This window comes from Globicephala melas, chromosome 8 (assembly GCF_963455315.2).
Source record: "Globicephala melas chromosome 8, mGloMel1.2, whole genome shotgun sequence".
Lineage (NCBI taxonomy): Eukaryota > Metazoa > Chordata > Mammalia > Artiodactyla > Delphinidae > Globicephala > Globicephala melas.
The window spans coordinates 92,432,273-92,453,599 of record NC_083321.1 but is presented as its reverse complement, the minus strand read 5'-3'; the positions used below and the strand labels follow the sequence as shown (position 1 = coordinate 92,453,599).

Below are 21,327 nucleotides of genomic sequence, written 5' to 3'. Positions count from 1 at the left end.
AAATCTGAAAAAAAATGAATATAAGTTCACCAAGGAATATTTCAAACAGAGGGAACGGCAGGTACAAAGGCTTAGGGTCCTGAAAGAGGCGGTATGCTCAGGGAATGCCAGGGGTTTGTGTGGCAGGAGATGAGGCCAGAAGTGGGTTGGGACAGCCACAGCAGAGCACGGACTGAATAGGGAGGACCATGGCAGGGAAACCTGCTGGGGGCTACAAATGTGATCAAGGTGAGAGACAGTGGTGTGGTAAAATGACCAGTGGTGGAAATGGAGGGGAGGAGATCGATTCAAGATACATTTAGAAGCAAAAATCAGGAGTTTATGAATGTGTGTGTTTAAGTATATGGAGTGGGCGTATCATCAGAGGAAGTCTGGGCTTTTTGGCTTCTCCTCCTCAGAGGCCCTGTGGGTGGAGTTCAGCCTTTCCCCATGGGGAGAATCCTCCTCTTGCTCCCATTCTTTGGGCCCCATGTCCCTGGCCCAGATGCCTCTCATGATGTCATCTTCACCCCATCAAACTTCCCCAGCTTGTTCCAGGATTATTTCATAAATTGGAAGGTGGGTGGGTCTTCAACCCTATAAATGCTGGCTCTTCCCAGGCTGCCTGAGTAGCCCGTGGTGGAGGTGTCAAGGGCTGCTCAGGTTCAGGCAGCTGGACACTGTCCCTGTCTGGCTGGGGCACAGTGCTTCTGGGCAGTTGAGTAAGAGCTGGGCCCTCAGCAGACAAACAGGCTTGTCTCTATTGGTGGGTCAGCCAGTAGGTCCACAGGAAGGTTGGAAGTCAAGGAGTTTGGGGGAACTGGGTGAGGAGTTCAGGCCCACTCCTTGTAAAACTTTCCAGGAAGCGCTTTTCTACTGGGGCAGCATCCAGTTACTAGGGTACTCATTAACCCCCTGGGTACCAGGAAAGGGCAGGAGGTAAGCACTGGGAGGCAGCTGAGGTCACCCTTCTTTGAACTTCCACGTGGTATTTACTCAGAGCAATTGTTGCCAGAGGCCCAGGCCCTGGACTATAAAGCGGAATGTCTGCTCTCTGTGCCCAGAAGCGAGCAGGTGAGCAGCCAGGGCAGAGGGATGTGGGTCGGAGTCCTAAGGGAGGGGACTGAGCAGACAGCTGTGGGTGGGAACTAAGAATTAAGGACCTCCTCTTAGAGCACTTTGGCAGAGTAGCTTCTTCCCCCACCCCCGGGATACCTCAGTTTTCCCAGCCGTGAAATGGGGGCAGGAATAGGTGAGCAGGGGAGTGGTGGCAGAAGTGGCTGAGGGAGCTGCTCCTGGGGTCTCCTGGGCGGGGTGGGGTCGGGGGGGAACCTTTACAAAGCAGTTTGAGCTCCACAAACTCTATATGATGTGATGAGGTGAAAAAGGAGCCCCCCAACCCATCCCAGGAAGACACCCTTTCCCTCCCAGCCACATTCAACTAGGTCAGTCCTCTTAAGCCCTGGTAGCTCTGAGCTCCCTACACCCAGGGGAGGGTTAACAGATTTGGGGCAAGTCCCATGGGAGGTGTCCCTTCTTTGCTTCTTCACTCTCACCAGGCCTCCATTCACCTTTCTTCTCAGAGAACATCATGGCAAGTATGGCTGCAGTTCTGACCTGGGCTCTGGCCCTCCTCTCAGGTGGGTCTCCAACCCTGACTTCACTGTGGAGGAGTGGGTGGAGGCTGGACTGAGGGGTCCGTCCACCCTGGGGGAGGAAACCCATCCCCTGTTCACCTGCTCCCTCTCCACAGTGCTTTCAATCACCCAGGCACGGAAAGGCTTCTGGGACTACTTCAGCCAGAGCAGCACGGACAAAGGCAGGGTGGAGCAGATCCAGCAGCAGAAGCTGGCACGGGAGCCCACGTGAGTGGCCAGGGCAAGGGGTGCGGTCAAAGGGAGAAGACACCCAGAGGGTGGGATGATGCAGTGCCTGATTGCTCAACCTGTGGTCCTCCCTGGGAAGAGAACAGAGCGGTGCTAGCTCTGCCCTCTATCCTGGCCTTCCTGGGCTGTTCAGCAGCCCCTGCCGGCAGCCTCCGCCTTTGATCTCTCTTTAGCTGCTGCCTCCATGCCCTCTGAGGCGTGGGACCAGGGAGCAGGGGAGAGGGCCCCCCCACTGCAGCCTCCAGAACGAAAGGATTATGTGAGAGGCCAGGTGCCTCCGTGCACAAGGAATTGGGAAGTGTTCACCTGGATATGCGTATGCCATGTGTTTGTACTTCCTGTGGGAGGAGTCATGGTTGGCTTGGGTTAGTACTGGAGACCGGCTTTGGGGCCACCGCCCTGCATCCTTGGTTTCTCCATAGGATCAGTGAGTGACATCTTTGGGGCAAAGGAGATGAGTGTGCTAGCAGTCTGATGGCCTGATTGTCTGTCTCCTTCCCAGGAGCCTGAAAGACAGACTTGAGCCAGACGTCAGCAATATGAACAACTTCCTGGAAAAGCTGGGCCCTTTGAATGGGCAGGGGAGGGAGCCTTCCGGGCTCCCACACGACCCGGTGGGCATGCGGCAGCAGCTGCAGGAGGAGCTGGAGGAAGTGAGGAAGCGTCTGGAGCCCTACATGGCCGAGGTGCACGAGCGCGTGGGCTGGAACCTGGAGGGGTTGCGGCGGCAGCTGCAGCCCTACACGGTGGAGCTGATGGAGCAGGTGGCCCTGCGCGTGCAGGAGCTGCAGGAGCAGCTGCGCGTGGTCGGAGAGGGCACCAAGGCCCAGCTGCTGGGGGGCGTGGAAGAGGCGCGGAGCCTGCTGCAGGAGCTGCAGGACCACGTGGCAAACCACACTGGCCGCGTGAAGGAGCTCTTCCACCCGTACGCGGAGCGCCTGGTGACCGGCATCGGGCACCACGTGCAGGAGCTGCACCGCAGCGTGGCGCCGCACGCGGCCGCCAGCCCGGCGCGCCTCAGCCGCTGCGTGCAGGTGCTCTCGCGCAAGCTCACGCTCAAGGCCAAGGCCCTGCACACGCGCATCCAGCAGAACCTCGACCAGCTGCGTGAAGAGCTCAGCGCCTTTGCTGGTGCCGGTGCTGACGGTGCAGAGGAAGAGGCCCAGCCGGACCCACAGGTGCTGTCTCAGGAGGTACGCCAACGACTCCAGGCTTTCCGCCACGACACCTTCCTGCAGATTGCCGCCTTCACTCGTGCCATTGACCAAGAGACCAAGCAGATCCAGCAGCAGCTGGCGCCACCTCCGCCAGGCCACAGCGCCTTCGCTCCAGAATTCCTACAAGGGGACCGAGGCAAGGCCCGGAGCGAGCTGCAGGCCCGCCTCGACGACCTGTGGGAAGACATCAACTACAGCCTTCGTGACCATAGTCCTGGCCATCTGGGGGAGCCCTGAGAGTCTACTTGTCCACGTCCCAGATTCTTGTCTGGGGAGCCCAAGATCTGAACCTCTAACATAGCTATGTCCTTGACAGTGGCCTTTTGGGCAGAGGGTGGAGGGCCCTGCACAGGATAGCTGAGGTCACTCAAAGGGCTGTTGTCCTAGGCCATCCAGCCACCTGCAATTCCCCCGTCCGGATGCATTACATTCACCAGGCTTTGCAAACCCGGCTTCCCGTGCTCATTTGGGAATCCTCCTGAGTTGCTCCATTCTGGGGTGGCGGGAGAGGGCGGGAAGGAGGCACTGTATGTGCAGGGTCATTATGTGCAAGCCTGTTGCCATGGTGCTGGAAGCCCGTGCCTCTTCTTCCCAGGGCCAGGCTCTGATCACTTCTGGCCACCTGGTGGCCACTGCTAGAGCTGGTCCACAGAGAGGAGCTCTTTTCTCCCCAGGACTGCCATGACAGCTTCTGTTGGGGGAAGAGAAGGGAGAAAGAGCAGAAAATATGATGAAGAGAACATGTGATGGTGTGTGTGTATGTATCCCTGCTGGCTGATGCTGGTGTAGACAAATGGTGTGGGTCGTGATGGGAGGGAGCAGAGCCTGGATTTCCTTACATAACACTACATCTAAACAGCTGACTGAGCCCTCCAATCTGTGAGGGCTACTTAAAACTCTCTGGGGAGCCTACTGCGTGCCCTCCTCATCTCGGGCCCCTCCCTCCCGACTCCCAGGCGGAAGTCTAGATTTCTGACACAAATGAAATAGATGCTTATGATGGAAGCTTATTTGCCTGGTGTGACTCTCATTTGGACTATGTCTGAAAGCAGTGGCCTCACCACTATCCCCAAAGCACACCCATCACCCGCCTTCAATCCCTCGCTACTCTTTCTCATTGACCTCTTCCTAATCCAGTTGTATCGGAGGGGTGTTGCTCTGGCTGGGCTGACAGCTGTTTGTCACACCTGTGGTGTGCCTGGGTTAGAGACCCTTCCTCTGCACCTGCATTGTTCACCAGCCTGCTTACCACAGGACGGTGTGCATGAGGTATAGGCCCCTGAGGTGGCCTGTCTTCTTTGTCCTGGCTGTTCCAGATTTTGAATGGCCTCTTTTTATTTTTATTTTTTTTTGCGGTACGTGGCCCTCTCACTGTTGTGGCCTCTCCCGTTGCGGAGCGCAGGCTCCGGACACACAGGTTCAGCGGCCATGGCTCACGGGCCCAGCCGCTCTGCGGCATGTGGGATCTTCCCGGACCGGGGCACGAACCCGTGTCCCCTGCATCGGCAGGCGGACTCTCAACCACTGCGCCACCAGGGAAGCCCGTGAATGGCCTCTTCTTTGACTGTCCCTCTTTTTATGACTGACCCTCTTCTTGGACCCTCAAACTCATACCCCCACCCCCATTCCCCATGTACATATTCACTTGGGGGCAACCAAACTCCTCATAGCTCCCTGGGAAGTCTAAAATTGGGGGTGGCTGAAGTGGAGGGAAGAGGAGAGAGGAAAGGGTAAACACACCCAGTCCAGTACCCTTAGAACATCCAGGGCAGCACCCTTTCCTCCCGGCTTAGCCCACCCTGCACAGAGTTCTCACTGCCACACTCCCTCATAGCACAGACCCCATCTGAATCGGGCCTCATCATGCCTGCAGACTGGATCTCTTCCATGACACCCTAGATTTAGCACCAGAAGTGGGAGAAAGGTGCCCAGGGAGAGGAGGTGCTGGGAAGGAAAGTTTACCCCCCAAAGAGGTGTTTTTGTTGGTGGTGGTTAGGAGATCAGGAGGGGTGAGTCAGCTGGGGTTGGATATGGTGGGGATGAGCCAATAGGGGTAAAAGTGAGGGCCGTGTATTTGAGGCAGGAATTTGGGCAGGTGTTTATGAGGACAGAAATAGGGAGTGAGAAGAACAGAAATGGAGACAGATTGAGGGACTAAGGGAGGGTGATCTAGAGCCTAGGCAGCATCTGGCCCAACGGCGGATCCAAGCAAACCCAGGGAGGAGCGCGCCTCCTCAGGGATACAGATGGACGGCCAGGCCCCTTGCCGTCAAGCCTCTCGTAGTTAGACTTGTGGACTAATAGTTAGAACCCAGTATGGCGGAGCTATTGCAAAGGAGCAAAAAACTGCCCTGGGTCTGAGAGGACGCCCTGGGGGCAGTGACGCCTGAATTGAGGTGGAGGCAAAGCCTGGATCCGGCTGGCTTTGGAAGTCTGGACCGAATAATCCCGGCAACTGGAAAACCGCGTGTCAGGTACTGTTCCCCGAGGGGAGTCCTCGGCCTCTTTAAGGATGGGCGGGGCGGTAGCTGGCGGAAGTGCCGGAGGAAGGGGTGGGGCCAAGAGAGGCGCAGAAGACCGAAGTTGGGGCCTGAGCAGCGCGTGGTCATGTTGGCCAGTGGGGCTGTGGATCCTGGCCTCCCGGCGGCTGCTGCTGCCCCCTCGCCCGTCCAGACCCGACAGCCCGGGACGGGGCACTTGTTCCGGCCTATTAGCGCTGATGACGAGGAGCAGCAGCCTACCGAGATCGAATCGCTGTGCATGAACTGCTACCGTAATGTGAGGCGGGGGCGCGGCCACGGGCGGCTGGAGGGTTGGTTTGAGGAGGGGAGGAGCGGGGGTCGGCGACCTGGCCAGACTGGTCCAGTTGGGGACCCGGAGGCGAGGCACGCCCGGGGGTCAGTAGATGGGGGATGGGGGTTTCATTGGTTCTTTCCCTAACTGTCTTCTGCTTCCCTAGGGCATGACGCGCCTCCTGCTCACCGAGATTCCCTTCTTTAGAGAAATAATCGTGAGCTCCTTTTCCTGCGAGCACTGTGGCTGGAACAACACGGAGATCCAGTCGGCAGGCAGGATACAGGACCAGGGAGTGCGCTATACTTTGACCGTCAGGGCCCAGGAGGTGAGAGGAGCCCAGAGCAGTTACCCTAGTGTCCTAGAGAAAGCTTGGGGACTGGAGTCATAGCTCTGGTCCAGGTGGTCGGACCTCAAATAAATCCACTTAAGTGTTCAAGCCTCAGTTTCCTCCTTTGTAAAATGGCGTTGGTGCTGTCATCTGCTCAGGTGAGGTAAGACTTGTGAAAGCGCTTTGTAAACTTTGTCAGAAAGTATCAAATGAGCAGTAGTTATGAATAGTACTCTCATCGTTTGGGTAGCTGGTTTTCACATCAAGGTACTATTCCGCAGGAGTAGTCCGGACTCCCCCTAGTGGAGAGAGGAAGAGACAGCTGGGCTGGGGCCTCTGAGGGTGGTGGTTGTGGGGGGGCACTCTGTTATTTCCTGAGAAGAACCTGTATTGTTGAGACCTCTGTGGACTGAAGGTTTTTCTTTCTGCCCAGGACATGAACAGAGAAGTAGTGAAGACTGACTCTGCCACCACAAGGATCCCAGAGCTGGATTTTGAAATTCCTGCCTTCAGCCAGAAAGGAGGTAAGTTTAAGGTCAGAGTGTTTGCACTGTTCATGCCTAGCTCAAATCTTACTTTCTTGCAAAACTCCTGGTACCAGGCCTAGTGGCTTGTGTGTGGGTTTGGCCACATCATTGTGATCTTCACTGGTTTAACATAAACAGAAAGCTTAGGTGAAGCAGCTTAAGATAGTATTGGGTTGGCCAAAAGCTTCGTCCGGGTTTTTCCACATCATCTTACAGAAAAACCAGAATGAGTTAGAGGTGAATGGAACCTTGTTCCCTGCCTCCTTATTTTACAGGTGAAATCAAGGCCCAGAGGGTTCAAGTGAACTGCCCAGGGTCCTGCAGGCACTTGATAGCGAAGTGAAGACTGACCAGTCTTTTGTTCTTCCTCACCAGCTCTGACTACTGTTGAAGGATTGATCAGCCGTGCCGTCTCTGGCCTGGAGCTGGATCAGCCCTCACGAAGGGTGAGCTGGGGTTTTCTGATGGCGGCAGCTCAAGGAAAAATTATTTATGTACACTTGTTCCCCTTCCCACGTGGCTGAGCTGTCTCTGATTGAATGTTGGAGAACTTTGTGGGGAAGCACACAGCGATGTTATAGCTGCCTGGATGTTGCATATGCTGTACCACTATTCCTTTCCACTTCCCCTCCCCCACTGTACATTGAGGCCTCTTCCCAGACAGACACTGTAACATTGCCTCCAAAGACCCTTTCCTGATATTCTTGGGCTTATCTGTGCTTCCTGAGTGTTCCATTGTATCTTATGTTTATTATGACATTTCATATATACATATATATATATGTATGAAATAATATAATTGCAAATTTAGTCATCTGTCGTCTTAACTGGCTGTGGAGCCCCATGAGAGGGCTCTGGTTCATTTACTGTTATCTATAACCTGGCACAAATGCCTGGACTAAATGGCTGAATGAGTGAGACAATGAGGCTCATCTGGCACCGCCCATAAACTTCAAACTAATTTGCTACCTCTTATTGTGAAGCCTGAGTCTCTGTTCCCAGTCACACTAAGACAGGTGGTGGCTTCCTGTCGGAAGTGATGGGGGCATAAATTCTATCCCCAGGGCTGATCTTTTACTCTTTGTTCCTGTCAGGCGAATGAAGAAGCCACGGCTGAAAGAATTGATGAGTTCATTGTCAAACTGAAGGAGCTAAAGCAAGTGGCCTCTCCTTTCACCCTGGTGAGTACTGAGGGACTCCAGGTGCCCTAGATTTAGGGTAGGAGGGACCATTAAGACAGTCTGAGATTTTTCTGTGGTGCCTCTGTGGTCTGATGGTAGGTGGAGGATCGTACATGATTTCTTGTTATAACTGCTCTCTCGTTACCCATCTGTTAGATCATTGATGATCCCTCAGGGAACAGCTTTGTGGAAAACCCACATGCTCCCCGGAAAGATGATGCCCTGGTGATCACACACTATAATCGGACTCTACAGCAGGAAGAGATGCTGGGGCTCCAGGTAAGTGCCCTGAAGAAGCCAGAAGAATGCTCTGGAATTATCTTGCACTCCGATTGCTGGGAGTCAGTGGGAACTTATTTTGCTGCTGCCGCCCTGTGTACGCTATCTCAGCATGTGTGTGCCTCCCCTCTAGCTCACTTAAGGACTTTGGGTAAACTTTACAACACAGGACAGCAGTGGCTGTGATCCTATCCTAAGCTCTGTTCTTCCCTTGCCTGGGGCTTTGCTTTCCAACTTCTCTGTTAAACCCACGAGGTGGCAGCTGACGTAAGCAAGCCAGAGCATTTTCTCTCACTCTGGGGCAGGGTGTTGGCGAGGCTGAGGTCTGTGTGCCAACGTATGATTTGCATCTCTGCTACTTTAGGCAGAGGAACCAGAAGAGAAACCAGAAGAGGAAGATCTCAGAAACGAAGTGAGTCACATTGGCAACTGTGGAGGAAGGAGCAGAGTGGTGGGCTGAGACTGACGCTGTTCACGGGTGGCCGCCAGTGTACCAGCTGAATGTCTTCAGCCTGAGCAGGCTTCACCTGCTTGGGAGGGCTCACTCTACGTCCCCTGTTGTGTTCCAGGTGCTCCAGTTCAACACCAACTGCCCGGAATGCAATGCTCCAGCCCAGACCAACATGAAGCTAGTTCGTATCTTTTGTCGGGCAGTTGGGTTGCTCTTCATCTGACTCAGGCATGAAGATTATATTCAAGCTGGAGAGTACTCCCTTCAGGGAAAGCACAAGGCTTTATTCCGAGCGATGAGAGGGATGTTGCCTTTGATTAGACCGTGCACCTTGGCTTTTGGGTTCAAAGAGAGAATTAGGCCATGGTCTCTAGGCTCCTGCGTGTGGCCTGAGCCATGTCATCAAACACTGATGAACAGCGATCGCCGTGGGTGGTGACCTTGCCCTCTTCTGGGGGGCTGTCTGAGTTAGGCTGCTTCTTGTGATCTCTTTCCTGCAGTCCTGGGACCAGCAGCTGTGTGTTTGTGGGGTTCGGATTTGTTCTTCCCCACAGGGTGGTCTTGCTGTCCTGGAAGCAGATTTCCTTAATTCCATCTTCCAGAAATTCCCCACTTTAAGGAGGTTATCATCATGGCTACCAACTGCGAGAACTGCGGCCATCGGACCAATGAGGTGGGTGGGCTTCATCGTTTGGGAAGAGTAGCTTTCATCCTTTCTGAAGCTGCTTAGGGTGAGGAGCTCTTGAACTAGAAATTAGCTTAGAGAAGAAAAGTTAGAGATAGCATAACTTGTTGAAGACATTCAAAGTTGGTTATATGGAAGAGAGAGAACTACTTTTTGACCTACAGCTCAGAGGGGTGGAAGAGCAGGGAGGCAGATTTTGACTCAGTAATAAAAAACTTTCAAGGTCTATCTGAATATAGAGTGGGCTGCCTTGGAGGGTTGTAAATTCCCTTTTCCTGAGTGTATTCACGCATAAGCTGTTTCAATTCTTAAACCAGAAAATTATAAAGGGAATCTACACACTAGTTGCAGTTGGAAGTCCCTTTCAGCCCCAAGAGTCATTTTTTTAACCGTGAATTCGTTTCTTGGCAATCTGGGGTGAATCTTTGGCAGGCTGCCGGTGCTGGGCACTCTGCTTCTGGCCAGCTTTCAGTGATTTTGGTTTGGGTGACTGCTGCCACTGTTGGTTTAGAAAGCACTGTCCTTGGTAGCCATTAGTGGGCCTGATTGGAGGTCCAAGCCTACTCCCCCAGCCCTTCCGGGTCTCCCCGCACCAGGTGAGGATGGGTGTCTCCTCTGCTGCTGCTCCTGGCACTGCTGTCTGTTGCAGGTGAAATCTGGAGGTGCAGTAGAGCCCTTGGGCACCAGGATCACCTTCTACATCACTGATCCCTCAGATATGACTCGAGACCTGCTCAAGGTAACAACCTGCTTGGGGAAGTGACTCTCCTCTGCACGTGGCTGTCTCTGTCGAGGGGGAATTTGTCTTTTCTCAATCATATCCTGGCGTTGTGAAGTACCTCCTTACTTCCTTGGGTTTGAGGATCCCTGAGCAGAGTTAATCCATGGTAGGAAGTGCAGATTCAGAAGGTGACCCCTAAGCTCTTTCTGATGACTTGGCAGCCTTTTGCCTCTAGTGTCTGTGAGGGCCCTTGTTTCTGATCTCTAATGACAGGATGTCTGCTGTCATTAGAGCATAGATCTCTAATGACAGGATGTCTGCTGGAGCCATGACTCAGAATGCCCCCTTTTAAGGTTGGTTCTAGGAGTGAGTCTAGCTTTAATTGGAGATTCAGAGAAAACTGGGACAGCTGACTTTGTCCCCAGATTATCACTGGTGGTACTAATTTGGCAGGAGGACTCTGCTTAGCTTTCTCTAGCAGCTCCTGATTTAAAGCCTAATTTGATCTCTCATCTCACAGTCCGAGACATGTAGTATGGAAATCCCAGAGCTGGAATTTGAACTGGGAATGGCTGTCCTTGGGGGCAAGTTCACCACACTGGAGGGGATACTGAAGGACATCCGGGAACTGGTGAGTCCCCTGAGTATAGTGCATGGCATCTTCCGCAGTGCAGCTGTGGGGAAGGGGCTGGAAGGCTGCAAAGGTCCTAGTTTTTGGAGCTGATAACTGAGGTTTCTTTGCTTTAAAGCTGATTTGAGAGGCTTAAATATTATTTTGGATTGTGATGATAAGTTTGTTGGAAATTCAGAATGGAAATTCTCACACCTAATTCTGGGCTGATGTAGATATTTTGCGGTTTTGGGTAAGTCATTTATTTCACTGTAAAATGGGGTCATGAGGGTCCTTCCAGCACCTAAAAAAGTCCCGAACATACATATATATGTGTGTGTTGACTTAACCCATATGTTTATCCTCTTAATGAATCATTTTGCTTAACTGGTTATCAGTCGTCGGGCATTTTGCCTTTGTAAATTATACTTTATTTTGCACTTCTTCCAATGAGGACTAGAGATCATATTTAAGAACATTTCTATAGTTTTTGTTTCATGTTGCCCGTTATCATCTTGGCAGATTAATTCACACGGTTTTAGGGGTGGCCGCCTAGGTCAGAAAGGCGGTGCGGCACAAATGGCGACCAAGCTTCCCTGACAGGCACCCCTGTCACCCCGCACCAGGTTCATGGTTAAGCCTATCAAACATGGAGCCAGTATTCTAGCAGTTTGGATGCCATTTATTGCAGGTGACCAAGAACCCTTTCACACTGGGCGACAGTTCCAGTCCTGGCCGGACAGAGAAACTGCAGGAGTTTAGCCAGAAGTTGAACCAGGTGAGAGGACTCTGGCCGGTCAGTGCTTGTGGTCCTGGGGCTCCAGTGAACAAGAAGCTGCATACCCTTTCTTGCCACATGTGAACATCTAACCGACATGTTGGGGATTCTCTTGGTTTCTGATATCCCATGCCATCTCCTTTCTTGGTTTTCTCCCTTTTTTCTGTTGGAGCCTCTTCTCCAGTAGCTTCTTAAGAAAATGCATGGGAAGTAAAATTTCTGGGACTTTGCATGTCTGAAAATTTTTTTATTCCACCTTTTTTTTAAAATTAATATTTTAATTTTGGCTGCACTGAGTCTTCGTTGCTGCACACGGGCTTTCTGTAGCTGCGGCGAGCGGGGGCTACCCTTCCTTGTGGTGTGCGGGCTTCCCATTGCGGTGGCTTCTCTTGTGGAACACGGGGTCCAGGCACATGCGCTTCAGTAGTTGTGGCACGTGGGCTCAGTAGTTGTGGTTCACGGGCTCTAGAGTGCAGACTCAGTAGCTGTGGCGCACGGGCTTAGTTGCTCCGCGGCATGTGGGATCTTCCCGGACCAGGACTCAAACCTGGGTCCCTTGCATTGGCAGGCGGATTCTTATCCAGTGCACCACCAGGGAAGTCCTTATTCTACTCTTAGATTAGATTAATGGCTGGGAATAGAATTCTAGGATGGAAATAATTTTTTATCAGAATTTCTAAGGTCTTCCAGTTTCCCACTAATGTCTTTCAGTTTCCCAGTTTGGCTGTTGAGAAGTTTGAAGGCATTCTGATTCCCTATCTTTTGTCTGTGACCTATTCTTGCGATACTTTTGTGTCCCCTGTGATGTAAAATTTCAGGATGTGACTTGGTGTACGTGGGTCAATTTTCAACCATTGTCGCTAAGCACTTGGTGGGTTCTTTGAATCTGGAAACTCATGTGGCTCAGTTCTAGGAAGCTTTTAAAAAGTATTCTATTGCTTCCCCTCTGTTCTCTCTTTCTGAAATCCCTATGTTTTGGATGTTAGACTGACTTGTCTGGTCTTCTGTAATTTACTTATTTTTTTGTCCTGTTTTCAGTTTCTTTGTGTTTGCTCTACTCTTGGAGATTATCTTAATTTTCCAACCCTTCAATTGCGTTTTTCATTTCCACTGACATTTTTATTTTCCAAGTGGCTTTTGGTCTTTCAATACTTTCTCCTCCTTTTAAAAAAGTAGCATCCTGTTGTTTTAAGGATGTAGTATTTTTTTCTCTTTGAGAATATTAATTTTGGGTTTTTTTTTTTTGACGTTTTATTTTCCTCGCATAGTTTCCATTTCCTCTTAAGGTTTTTTTTCCCATTTGATTTCTGTCTTTCAATATTACGGGCTTTGCTCAGATGTCTGGTAGTCATTGGTTGTCTATTTAAAAGTAGAGGACTAAAACATCTGAGTGGGGTGAGTCTTGCTGACGTTGGGCTCGTTGGAGGGGGATTTAGCTTGGCCATTTTGTTGAGGTAACTCCAGTGCCAGAGTTGTTAGGTGTTTCCTCTTGGGCTGGTCAGATTCCCATCAGTGGGTGTTCCGTTTCCTGTCTTGAGGGTGGAGGCTTGGCTGGCAGTGTTCTGAGAGCTGAGTGTGGGAAGAGGGCTGGGGTGTGTGTATGTCTGTTTCCAATAAGGGTACATTGACTTCTGTTCTTGATTTCTTTCCCTCTACCCTCAACTGGGCGAGTGTCCCCCTGTCCATAGTGTGCTGTGGTAACTTCTCCACAGAATTCTCTTTTATTGGGGTGGGGCAAGGGCAGTCGTTGGTCTGTTTGGAATGGGAGAGGAGATTGGGGATGCCGGATTGCTTCTTAAATAGCTGTCTAACAGTCTTTATTTTAGATTCTCTCCACTCCACCTCTAGAGGCACCTTCATTTCACCAATTCTTAAAACTTTGGGGGATTCTGCAGTGTAAATTGGGTTGGTTTCTGTGTGGCAGACATAGTCCCTTCCTGCCAGCAGCTATGTAAGATTTACATGCTCATGCTGTATTCTGTCTCCTTTAGATCATTGAGGGTAACATGAAGGCCCACTTTGTTATGGATGATCCAGCAGGAAACAGCTACTTGCAGGTACTGTAGACCTTCCCTGGTATTTCACAGAGATATCTTTTCTGACCTTCCTTAAATATGTATCATTTCTCCAGAAACTGAGAGACTTAATTCTAAATGAACTGCTTTTTATCAAGGAACCTTTTAGCAGAAATTGGAACATAAGAGAGGAAGGGGGAAGGTGTATGGGACAGTAAGTGTGTGTCAAGAGGGGGAAAAAGGAGACTCCCAGGTTCCTTCTTCCTCTAGTCTAGCTCGAGTCCCAGCTCTAAGTCCAGCAGTGGCATTTTCATTTTGCAAATCTGACTGTGGATTGAGGAGAAATGGTGCCTTGTCCAGAGGCCAAGATGGGAAAAGGCTTTAAGCTGACTAGGGAGATACTCTGGTGATTAACAGTAACTTTAACATTTATTGAGCAGTTATTATGGGTCAGGCAAAACTGTTCTAAGGTCTCTCCACTGTTAAGACTATGCTACTCTCTTCGTAAGAAGGTGCAGATAGAAAGTTTTTCTCCCTGCAGTCCCACTTCTAGCCCATGTGGGTTCTGTTGCTGCCCACGAGTTGAGCCTAGCCATGGGGTGTTGGAGGCCCTTAAAAAGAGAATAAAGGGACTTCCTTGGTGGTCCAGTGGTTAGGACTCTGCTTCCACTGCAGGGGGCGCACGCTCAATCCCCGGTCAGGGAATTAAGATCCCACATGGCGTGCAGCCAAAAACAAAACAAAACAAAGAGGAATAAACACCTCCTTAAGGTCCTGGGAAAGTGGGAATTGGAAGCTGTCTGGGGGGGTGGGGGTGGCAGGATGGCACAGGCACTGATGGTCTGTCCTTGGCCTTGCAGAACGTGTACGCACCAGAAGATGATCCTGAGATGAAGGTGGAGCACTATAATCGCACATTTGACCAAAACGAGGAACTGGGGCTCAATGACATGAAGACGGAGGGCTATGAGACAGGTCTGGCTTCCCAGCGGTAGCCGTGGGTGGTTCCCGGCCAGCCTCCAGTGCTGCTCAGACCGCAGGGTTATTTATTGCTATTGGAAAAGACTGGAGTGGCCTCCCTACCAGGCCTTGCCCATGTGGGGAGGACACCTGGTCTGAGTCAGAGATCTGAGCACAATTTCTGAACAGTTTGTGACGGAAACGCAAGCCTCTTGGGTTACTTGACCTTGTTTTGGAGGATTTGAATTGGCCTGCGAAGAAACCCAGAAATGAACCCTCAGGCATGTCATTGTCATTTTTTTCCTATAAAGTCTTTACCCTCCCTCCACACAATGCTCTCTCATGTCAAGTTGGAACTCTGAAGAGCTGGAGAAGGTGAAGACAGCTACGTCTGGAGTTTGGAAGTTGGTTTGGGTGTATAAAATACTGACTCTCAACAGGAAGAGAGTCTTCTGAGGGGAGGGAGTCTAGGACAGGTGAAGAAGTTCTCATTAAAATGGTGGCTTTCAAACAGCACTGGCCTCTGAAATCACTCTGTCCTTGTTTTATTATTATGTATTATTATTTTATTTTTATTTTGCACTCTGTCCTTGTTTGTTATGCTGGTAGAATTCAACCTCCTGAAGAAAATTTTCTCCGGTGTGGCTACTGTAATTTGGGGACTGGAGCTGGCATTTCACTCATTCCTTCAATAGATGTTTGAGTGCTTGCTTTGTGCCTGGCACATCATAGAACTGAACAAAATAAAGCTCTGCTTTCACGGAGCCTCAAGTGTAGTGGGGAAAATTGGCAAACAGAGTGGGTGGGGGGTTGACAAGAAACCAACAAGTAGAACAGTGTCAGATTAATCACCATGTTATGGAGGAATGTCAAGCAGGGAAGGGGTCTGGGTAGTGCCAGGGAAGGTGGGGGCATTAGCTTTATGAGATGGAACTGCAGAGACAGGGCAAAACTTAGACCATGCCACTGGTCGTGAATGCATTTGATCCTGCTTAACTGCCCTGTGAGGCAGGGTTAAGACCTGAGCTTAGTCTTGTCAGGCTAAGGTTTGGTACTGAGTAGAAAGGGTAGAGGTGGAACTGAAGACAGAAATGGGCAGGAGGCGATGGGGTGGAGAGGACTATACTGGTAATGTTCACTGGAGCAGAAATATGAGACTTTCCCGATGTCTGCTGACACCAGGGTGGAGGCAGGGCTGTGGAGTTCAGCTTGAGATACACTGAAGTGTACTAGAAGCCAAGGCAGGGTTGTGGATGGGAGACCTGTGGGGCCCTGCAGCTAGTGAAGCCCTATCAGTCCAGTGCCCCCTTCTCATAGGCCCTGAGGGACCCAGCCTGCTCTTCTTCCTGGGCCTGTGCTGTGACCACCCAGTATAGCCCAGTGGTTAAAAGTTCATGCTTCAGGGCAGTGACCTCCAAACCTGTTTTCTTATGTATATTTTCTGAACATGTGTTCCAAGATATGCGTATTTATTTATAAAGTATAACAATACTTTATTGACTAATAAACCTTAAAACGTGACAAAAATTTAACATATTGTGAGATAAGTAAAATACGCAATCTAATTCTTTTTCAAGAAATTTGGATTACCTCTTGCACCCCACTTTGTTAGCCTCTGCTCCCAAGGGTCATATGTTCTGGCTGTGTGAAGTTGGGCAACTTAACCTCTCCAAGCTTCAGTTTTCTCACCTGTAAGGTAAGGATAATAAAAGCATCTGAGAAATGTGAGGGTTAAATGAGATAATTCAAGTAAAGCTCTTAATGCCCACAGGAAGAAAAGTCTTGTCCCTAAACTTGAGTATTAGAATTCAGTCTCTCTCTAGGGACTTCCCTGGCGGTCCAGTGGTTAAGACTCCGCTTCCACTGCAGGGGTCACGGGTTCCATCTCTGGTTGGTGAACTAAATCCTGCATGCTGCCTGGCCAAAAAGTAAATTACCTGAGTTTTAAAAAATAAAACACTGAATGAAAAAAAAAAAAAAATTCAATCTCTCTAGCTTCTCTCTTGCCATGTTGAAAATAGATCCAGGTCATTTTCATTGGAAATATACGCAAGAGATAGCTAGGGGCAACAAATATCAAATGTGGGTAAGATACATAGGTTAGAAACCTCCATATTTTTCATAGTAATTATATTGGGTTTGGAATTCCTGAATTCCTCTGTTGAATAGTTCTTTTTTTTTTTTAAAGGGCTTCAAATGCTTGGCTTTTTATTTATTTATTTTTGGCTGTGTTGGGTCTTCATTTCTGTGCAAGGGCTTTCTCTAGTTGCGGCAAGCGGGGGCCACTCTTCATCGCGGCCTCTCTTGTGGAGCACAGGCTCCAGACGCGCAGGCTCAGTAGTTGTGGCTCACGGGCCCAGTTGCTCCGCGGCATGTGGGATCTTCCCAGACCAGGGCTCGAACCCGTGTCCCCTGCACTAGCAGGCAGATTCTCAACCACTGCGCCACCAGGGAAGCCCTGTTGAATAGTTCTTGAAAGCCTATCAAAGCAGATTTCTCTCCACCTAAACATACTAATAAAAATAACTGACACACTATGCCAGATGCTGTTCAAAGCACTTTACACAGTAATATTAACCTAGTCCTTGCAACCATTGGGTTCGGTGTCATTTTTATCCCCATTTTGTTAAGTATGTTGCCCAAGGTCGTACAGTTAGGAAGTTATGGAAGCAGAACTCAAACTCAAGCTGCACTGCAGCTCCAGAGCCCCCGTACCTAACTACTGCTCTCTGGTCCTTCTGAAGCTGCTGGGGGCAGAGATCTTGTTGGGGTCGTGGCTGTAGCCTCGCGGCTACAACAGCGCTTGCTGCACGGTCTGTTGAATGACAGAATGGACAAAGATAAGAAACACGATTGTAACGTCAGAGGGATGTGAAGTGGGCCCGCAACGTGCGCGTGCCCCTCGTAAGCGCACAAAAGCTCACACGAGACTCCCTGTCGGTTCCAAACACCCTCCCTCACTTCCGGTCCTGGCCCCGCCTCCCAGAGTCTTCGCTCTCCGTTTCGCGTTCAAGAATTTTGTCCGCAGCGTCGATCCGTCTCCCCGCCTTCGCTGCTGCCATGGCGGCAGCTCCGCCGCTCTCAAAGGCCGAATACCTGAAGCGTTATTTGTCTGGGGCAGATGCCGGCGTCGACGGGGGCTCTGAGTCCGGCCGCAAGCGTCGCAAAAAGCGGCCGAAGACTGGCGGGGCCGGCGGCAAGGGGTGAGTTGGCCCTGGCGGGGCGCGGTCCGCGCGGCTCGCCGCCCCTCACCTTCCCAGCTCCGCCCTCGGCCCGGCTCTTCCTGGGCTCCTCGCTGGCGGCCCCGAGGGGCCCAGCGCTCTTGATTGCTCGCCCGGCGCTGCCTGAGCCCAGAGTCCGCTCAGACCGCTCCTCGCGCCCCTGGGCAGTATCTTCGACGTATTCAGGCCTGGCTGTAACTTTCATTACTCTTTTCCCGCCTTTGTAGCATTCCGTCCTCTCCCTCAGAGAATGAATATTGTACCCTGAGACTAAAGTGGTGAAGCAAATTCAGAGGTTCTGTGCGTGGATATTAAGGGCCCAGAACATGTCGGTGGGGATTCTCCAATGCCAAGGATTCCGGTCCTGAGTCGGAGACCTATGCTCACTTCCTGTTACTCTTCCTACTACTACTAACAATAACTAACGCTTATACAGTTCTTGTCATGTGCCAGGCACCGTTCTAAGTACTTTAGACCTAAACGAATTTATTTAAGCTTCATAACAGTACCATGAAGTAGATATTTTTGATACCCCCACTTTTCAAACGAGAAAACTTACGTGGCCCAGTGTACTGGGTTGAATAGTGCCCCTTCCCTCCAAGGCATGGCCACCTAGAACCTCAGAATGTGACATTGTTTAGAAATAGGGCCTTTGCTGTTGTAATTAGTTAAGATGAGGTCATAGTGGGTTAGGATGGACGCTGAATCCAATATGACTGGGGTCCTTTTAAGAAAAGGGAAATTTGGATACAGAAACAGACTTAGAGGGAAAACTACCACGTGAAGATGGAGGCTGAGACTGGACTGGATTTATGCTGACAATAGGGGTTACCAGAAGTGCGAGGAGTCAAGGAAAGGTCTTTCCCTAGAGCCTTACTGGCGGGCATTGCCTTGCAGACACCTGATTCCAGACTTGAAGCCTCCAGAACTGTGAGAGAATACATTCCTGTTGTTCTAAGCCGCCCAGTTTGTGGTACTTTGTTAGGCAGCCCTGGGAAACTAATAATATACCCAATAAAGTCAAGTAGTTCCGAAGAACTAATCCATTTCCTCTCCTGGTTTGGTTGTTGTGTTATTCTTGCTTTCTGTCCCCTCTTGACTTGTGTGGATTCCTTGGAGGCAGTGCCATGTAGTGAAATTAACTTGAGCTTTGGAGTAACACTGATTAGGCTTTGCGTCCTAGCTGTGCCACTTTATGGGCTGTGTGGCCTTGGGCAAGATATTTCATCTGTCTAAGCCTCAGTTTTTTCATCTTTAAAAATGAGAGTAAAACGGAATGATATCACTTACATTAAATGGTTGTTGTGATAAGTGATCTTGCCTTTTCAAATAATAACTGTTAATAATGACTGTTTATATTTATGTTTGTTACATAGTTTATCCGTGTAACAAACATTTATTGAGTATTTCCTATGCCAGTTTTTGCAGGGTGTTGAGGATATCACTGTGAGTGAGAGAGGCATAGTCCCTACTCTGATGGAGCTTATAGCTTAATGGGGATACAGCCTTTAAACAACTAATTACACAACTGGTTGATTTATTTCCTTTGTGATAAAGTATTCCAAGAATGAGTAATGGGGGTTCTTAGTTGGGGGAGGTAAGTGAAATAGTATTGGAAGGTCTGTGAAGGAAGTTATATATATGCTAGGATTTTAAGAATGCGTAAGAGTTTCCCAGTAAAGAATGAGAAGAGTAGGTAGGTCAGGCAGAGGGAAGGAACTGAGACGTGAAATTGATATGGAAAGGAATTTGGCCCATTGTAGGCACCAAAAGATGACTAGTGAGTAGTGAACTGAGGAGGCAGTGGTACAAGATAAAGTTGGCCATATTGGCAAAGAATGGACCATAGATCTTGTAGGATTTTGAGTTTTAGCCTAAAACCAAAGATAAGTGTTTGTAGGCTGTTATCCAAAAATGTTTCTTCTCTTTTGATCTTTTTATTTTTCACATTTAGAATGCGGATTGTGGATGATGACGTGAGCTGGACATCTATGTCAACCACTAAAACAGAAAAGGAGGAGGAGGAAGATGATGGAGATTTGCCTGTGGTGTGTATCTTTTGAGGCTGTGAGGACTTTGAAATGCAAGCCTCTCGATCTCGACTCCCAGTGCAGGGTAGATTAGTAAGGGGGAAAGTTGAGGGCAGAGAAGAGGTGACACTTTCCGGGAGCTGTTTTAAAGTAGTCTTCTTTGCTGATGTCTATACACAGTCTTTGTATATGGAGGGCTCCATCTGCCTGGAAACAGGAACTGATCACAGAGAGGCAGGATTCCTCAGTGTCGGTGATAGAGCCATGGTTAGAATTCACCATGGTTCAATTTGTTGGAACCTACCTTAAAAATAACGTTCAGGTTCAATCAAAGGAAACTTTTTAATTGCTCATTTTATTCCCTGATTCAACTAAGCTTTAAATTATATGCTCTTGCCTAAGTACAGGAGATATGTAGATTAAGAGAACATAGTGTCTGTGCTTTACAGGTCATACTCTACAATGGGAGACTGAATTTCAAATGACAATATGATGAATGTTGGAGATAAGAGTTCACATATGTACCAGGTGCCGTTAGAACACAAGGGAGATAGCATACTTTTTATTCCACTGGGAAATTCCATGAAGGATGGAAATATCTGAATTGAATTTTAAAGGATGAGTAAGAGCCAGGTGGGTAAAAGCATAGGCAAATAAGTTAGCATTGGTGTGGTCATGGAACCTTGCTCAGAATTGCTGAGAAACAAGGTGAAAAGGAGAGCTGTTGATAGGCTGTATTATACTAAAAGGTTGTAAAGGTGAATTCCAGATGAGTATGTTTAATGTTAATCCCCAGCATATTCTATAATATTGATAGATTATTTAAAAGAAGGTTTGTTAGTAATTAGAAGGGAAATAGTGATCGTAAGGAGCCAATTTAGTTTCAGTCAGAATGAATTACTGAAGCCTAGTTAATGTTTATAACATTTGTTGTTATTTTTAAATTTTATTTATTTATTTTTTAAAAATTAATTAATTTATTTATTCATTTTTTTTTTTTGGCCTTGTTGGGTCTTCGTTGCTACGCACAGGCTTTCTCTAGTTGAGGCGAGCGGGGGCTACTCTTCATTGCGGTGCGCAGGCTTCTCATGGCGGTGGCTTCTCTTGTTGCGGAGCACGGGCTCTAGGCGCGCGGGCTTCAGTAGTTGTGGCGTGCGGGCTTCAGTAGTTGTGGCTCACGGGCTCTAGAGCACAGGCTCAGTAGTTGTGGTGCATGGGCTCAGTTGCTCCGCGGCATGTGGGATCCTCCTGGACCAGGGCTCAAACCCGTGTCCCCTGCATTGGCAGGCGGACTCTCAACCACTGTGCCACCAGGAAGCCCTATTTTTTTATTTTATGAAAGCAATACATGTTTATTGTAGAATATTTTGGAATTATAAGAACGTTTAACTTTTAAAAAGAATATATAATCACTTTTACTGTGACCATCCAGAGATAACAACTGCTAACGTTTAGATGCTTTAATTCATAGATTGTAATACTTGTATTTTATTTATTTTTTCAAATATAATTGGGATTATACTATACATATGGTTTTGGAGCCTGCTCTTTCACTTAATAGTTATGTTGTCAATACTTTAGTAAGACTTTAAAAAATTCTTTGAGAATGTGACTTTTAATGGTTGCATAGTAGCTCAATATACATATTAATTTAATCTGTCTT

The 21,327-nt window shown here is 49.2% G+C and overlaps 3 protein-coding genes across 4 annotated transcripts in view; all 3 read left to right on the top strand.

The window, feature by feature from the left end:
* Positions 1–1,022: 1,022 nt before the first annotated feature.
* APOA5 (apolipoprotein A5) lies at positions 1,023–3,319 on the top strand. Its single transcript, XM_030835192.2, has 4 exons — positions 1,023–1,053; positions 1,539–1,619; positions 1,733–1,844; positions 2,368–3,319. Exons 1-4 carry the CDS (start codon positions 1,023–1,025, stop codon positions 3,317–3,319), a joined length of 1,176 nt encoding a protein of 391 aa, XP_030691052.2.
* Positions 3,320–5,633: 2,314 nt separating this feature from the next.
* On the top strand, positions 5,634–15,863 carry ZPR1 (ZPR1 zinc finger). Its single transcript, XM_030837539.3, has 14 exons — positions 5,634–5,860; positions 6,042–6,203; positions 6,640–6,730; positions 7,109–7,179; positions 7,828–7,914; positions 8,071–8,193; positions 8,558–8,605; positions 8,763–8,829; positions 9,247–9,317; positions 9,979–10,068; positions 10,571–10,681; positions 11,352–11,438; positions 13,430–13,495; positions 14,314–15,863. The coding sequence occupies exons 1-14, from the start codon at positions 5,690–5,692 to the stop codon at positions 14,446–14,448; spliced, it is 1,380 nt and encodes a 459-aa protein (XP_030693399.1). The 5' UTR covers positions 5,634–5,689; the 3' UTR covers positions 14,449–15,863.
* A 1,567-nt stretch (positions 15,864–17,430) lies between these two features.
* BUD13 (BUD13 homolog) overlaps positions 17,431–21,327 on the top strand; it is a 173,174-nt gene continuing 169,277 nt past the window's right edge. For both annotated transcript variants that reach the window (XM_060304087.2, XM_030837521.2), the window contains exons 1-2: positions 17,431–17,616; positions 19,589–19,682. In XM_060304087.2, coding sequence (XP_060160070.1) covers positions 17,474–17,616; positions 19,589–19,682 — 237 coding nt within the window. In that variant the 5' untranslated portion in view covers positions 17,431–17,473. The remainder of the gene's footprint in view (positions 17,617–19,588; positions 19,683–21,327) is intronic.

What these genes read in the sequence shown, in the direction of transcription:
- APOA5 (XM_030835192.2), top strand. Translation starts at nt 1,023, where the DNA reads ATGTCTGCTCTCTGTGCCCAGAAGCGAGCAG. An exon ending in CTGTGCCCAGAAGCGAGCAG is followed by an intron (nt 1,054 to 1,538) that starts GTGAGCAGCCAG and finishes CACTCTCACCAG; the next exon opens with GCCTCCATTCACCTTTCTTC. An exon ending in AAGCTGGCACGGGAGCCCAC is followed by an intron (nt 1,845 to 2,367) that starts GTGAGTGGCCAG and finishes TCTCCTTCCCAG; the next exon opens with GAGCCTGAAAGACAGACTTG.
- ZPR1 (XM_030837539.3), top strand. Translation starts at nt 5,690, where the DNA reads ATGTTGGCCAGTGGGGCTGTGGATCCTGGCCTCCCGGCGGCTGCTGCT. An exon ending in GCATGAACTGCTACCGTAAT is followed by an intron (nt 5,861 to 6,041) that starts GTGAGGCGGGGG and finishes CTGCTTCCCTAG; the next exon opens with GGCATGACGCGCCTCCTGCT. An exon ending in TGGCCTCTCCTTTCACCCTG is followed by an intron (nt 7,915 to 8,070) that starts GTGAGTACTGAG and finishes CCCATCTGTTAG; the next exon opens with ATCATTGATGATCCCTCAGG.